Below are 2,720 nucleotides of genomic sequence, written 5' to 3'. Positions count from 1 at the left end.
ATGAGAGGCCTCGGTGTTATTGGTGTTATTCTAGTCATTCAACAGAGTATGGATGACGACCACAGACTATTCTAGACTGTTCTGTGGAACACTAGCAGGCTCATTACCTGTAGGTGTTGTGAACGACGTGTTCACCGGTGTACTCTATCCCCCACATGGTTGCCTTTAGGACACTTAATGTTGAGGAAGCCCCTCTGCAGTAATGTCCGTCCCGATGAAAAATCCTGAAATAGGTTCCTTATAATAGACGTTATTTTTAGGAACGTAAGGTGAGGATAACGGGAATGGGTAATCGGGTTTATTGTTGATTGTTGAAATTAAATATAATTATTGTGGGTTGAAAACCCTATATGCTCACCAGGCTCCCAAGCCTGACCCACTCAGTTGATTTATTTTACAGGAAGTGGCGTAAGAGCTTAAGATGGGCGAACATCAAGTTGTTTTGTTTACAAGTCTGTATATGTATATATTTGTTGAATGACTTGTAATGCTATCGTTTATGCTTTATGATCTGTATCGGAACATGACATCCCGACTTTTGATTATGAAATGCAATCATATTTCTTTATGAAATGTTTTGATAAATATCTATTTTATCATGTTTTGTTTTTGGGAACAAATTCCGCATCTCTTTTAAAATTAAAAGGATTTACTCTGAAAATGTTTAAAAAGCATAAATGAAACCGGTCTTTTCTGGCCGAGATTTTGGGGATGTCACACTAAAAAACGCCATAAATGAAGTACTTACAAGTAATAAGTTGAGTTTTAGTCAGGTAATTTATTCTTTAGTTTTTTTGTTATTTCAATTTAATTAATATATATATATATATATATATATATATATATATATATATATATATTAATTGTTTTAAATTTTAATAGATAAGAGGACAAGGTTATGATGGGGCTAGCAATATGCGAGGGGAATTCAATGGTTTGAAAGCTTTTATATTACAAGAGAATGAAATGGCTTTTTATGTACATTGCTTTGCACACCAACTTCAATTAGTAATTGTGGCTGTAGCAAAGAAGCATGATGGTGTTAGTGACTTTTTTGAGCAAATTTCGTTGGTGGTTAATGTAGTTTGTGCATTGTGTAAAAGAAAAGACTTACTACGAGAGCAAGCAAGAGAAAGGGTGCAAAAAGGCTTGTGTAGTGGTGAACTTGAAACCGGAAGAGGGTTAAAGCAAGAAACTACACTTGTTCGAGCGGGAGAAACAAGATGGGGTTCACATTTCAACACACTCACAAGTTTGATGAAGTTATTTGCGGATGTTCTTGTAGTTTTAGATTTTGTGAAAGAGGAGGGAGGGTCATTGGCAAACCGTCAACAAGCATCTGGAATCTTAGCATATTTTAAATCATATGAGTTCGTGTTTTACTTACATATGATGTATGACATTTTACACTTCACAGGTACATTGTCAAAGCAACTTCAAAGAAAAGATCTAGACATTTTAGAAGCGGCTTCGATGGTTAGAGGAACAATGGAGGCATTGCAATCTTTTAGAAACATAGGGTTTGCTAGCATTTTTCCAAAAGTATCCTCTTTTTGTGAAACACACGAAATTGATACTTTGGATATGGAAGAATTGTATATTGGTGCGAGAAACCGTAGGACTACAAAGACTAATAGGTTTCATTTTGAGGTTGAAATCTTCAACACGGTGGTAGATATGCAACTTACAGAATATCGGGATCGATTTAGTGAAACAAGCACCCAATTACTAGAATACATGGGTGCTTTGAGCCCTTGTGATTCATTTGCACAATTTGACAAATCAAAGTTATTGAAGTTGGGTAAGTTATACAAGTATGACTTTGATGATTCAGATATGATAGACCTTGAAGGACAACTTGAGATATTTTATCACTCTTGCATCAAAGATAAGCGCTTCGCTAGTTTGAAAGGAATTTTCGACCTTTCTCGTTTGATGGTTAATATGGGGAAGCATCGATCTTATCCTTTGGTTTATAAGCTATTGAAGTTGGCTTTGATATTACATGTAGCGACCGCAAGTGTAGAAAGATGTTTTTCAAAGATGAAGCTCTTGAAGACCGACTTGCGTAACAAAATTGGCGATGAATTTTTGAACGACGCATTGTTGTGTAATGTCGAGACCGAAACACTTGCGAAAGTTGAGAATGAAAAAGTAATGGAGCGGTTTCAAAAGATGTCTGCACGAAGATGACAAATTTAAATTCTAGTATATCGTTGTTATATTATGTTTAACCAGAAAAAAAAATTGTATTAGATGAATAGATGTTTTATATTATGTTTGACCGGAATTTTTTTATTTTTTTTAATGTTTTATATTATGTGTGACGGGAAAAAAAATTATGCAACCCCTATTACTAATTCCTACGTCTGCTCCTGGTTCCCGTCCTGCCAAAAATTGGCAATATTGATGAATCCCACATGCCTTTTTCTCCCATTTCTTCTAAAACTACTCCCAAATGTTAATGTCACAGAAGTTAAGAAAAAACACGAGATGCTACAAAAAAAAACATTTCAAGATAGTAATAATAATATACTGCCGTTTGCTACCCCAATTTCGATTTTACCCTCCATGCCATTTACTACGGGTTTTATTGTGATGCAAACTGTCACACGGAAATAATATATGAATAAAGAAGAGCTGGTTTTGTGGTTCCTAAATCACATTCGAAGACATGGTATGATGAAATATTTTTACTTTTTTTGGTTTTTGGTTTTTGA

At 34.8% G+C, this 2,720-nt stretch overlaps 1 protein-coding gene across 1 annotated transcript; it reads left to right on the top strand.

The window, feature by feature from the left end:
• Window positions 1–915: 915 nt before the first annotated feature.
• On the top strand, window positions 916–2,193 carry LOC145046418 (uncharacterized). The gene has a single exon (XM_078994708.1). It carries the CDS (start codon window positions 916–918, stop codon window positions 2,191–2,193), a length of 1,278 nt encoding a protein of 425 aa, XP_078850834.1.
• Window positions 2,194–2,720: the final 527 nt, after the last annotated feature.

The sequence above is a fragment of the Lactuca saligna genome, chromosome 5 (genome assembly GCF_052625555.1).
Source record: "Lactuca saligna cultivar CGN05327 chromosome 5, ASM5262555v1, whole genome shotgun sequence".
Classification (NCBI taxonomy): Eukaryota; Viridiplantae; Streptophyta; class Magnoliopsida; order Asterales; family Asteraceae; genus Lactuca; species Lactuca saligna.
Note: the sequence above shows the minus strand (reverse complement) of the source record. Positions and strands in the feature narration are given on the sequence as shown.

Bases quoted from the DNA above. Each gene is read 5' to 3' on its own strand.
- LOC145046418 (XM_078994708.1), top strand. From the start codon at position 916: ATGCGAGGGGAATTCAATGGTTTGAAAGCTTTTATATTACAAGAGAAT.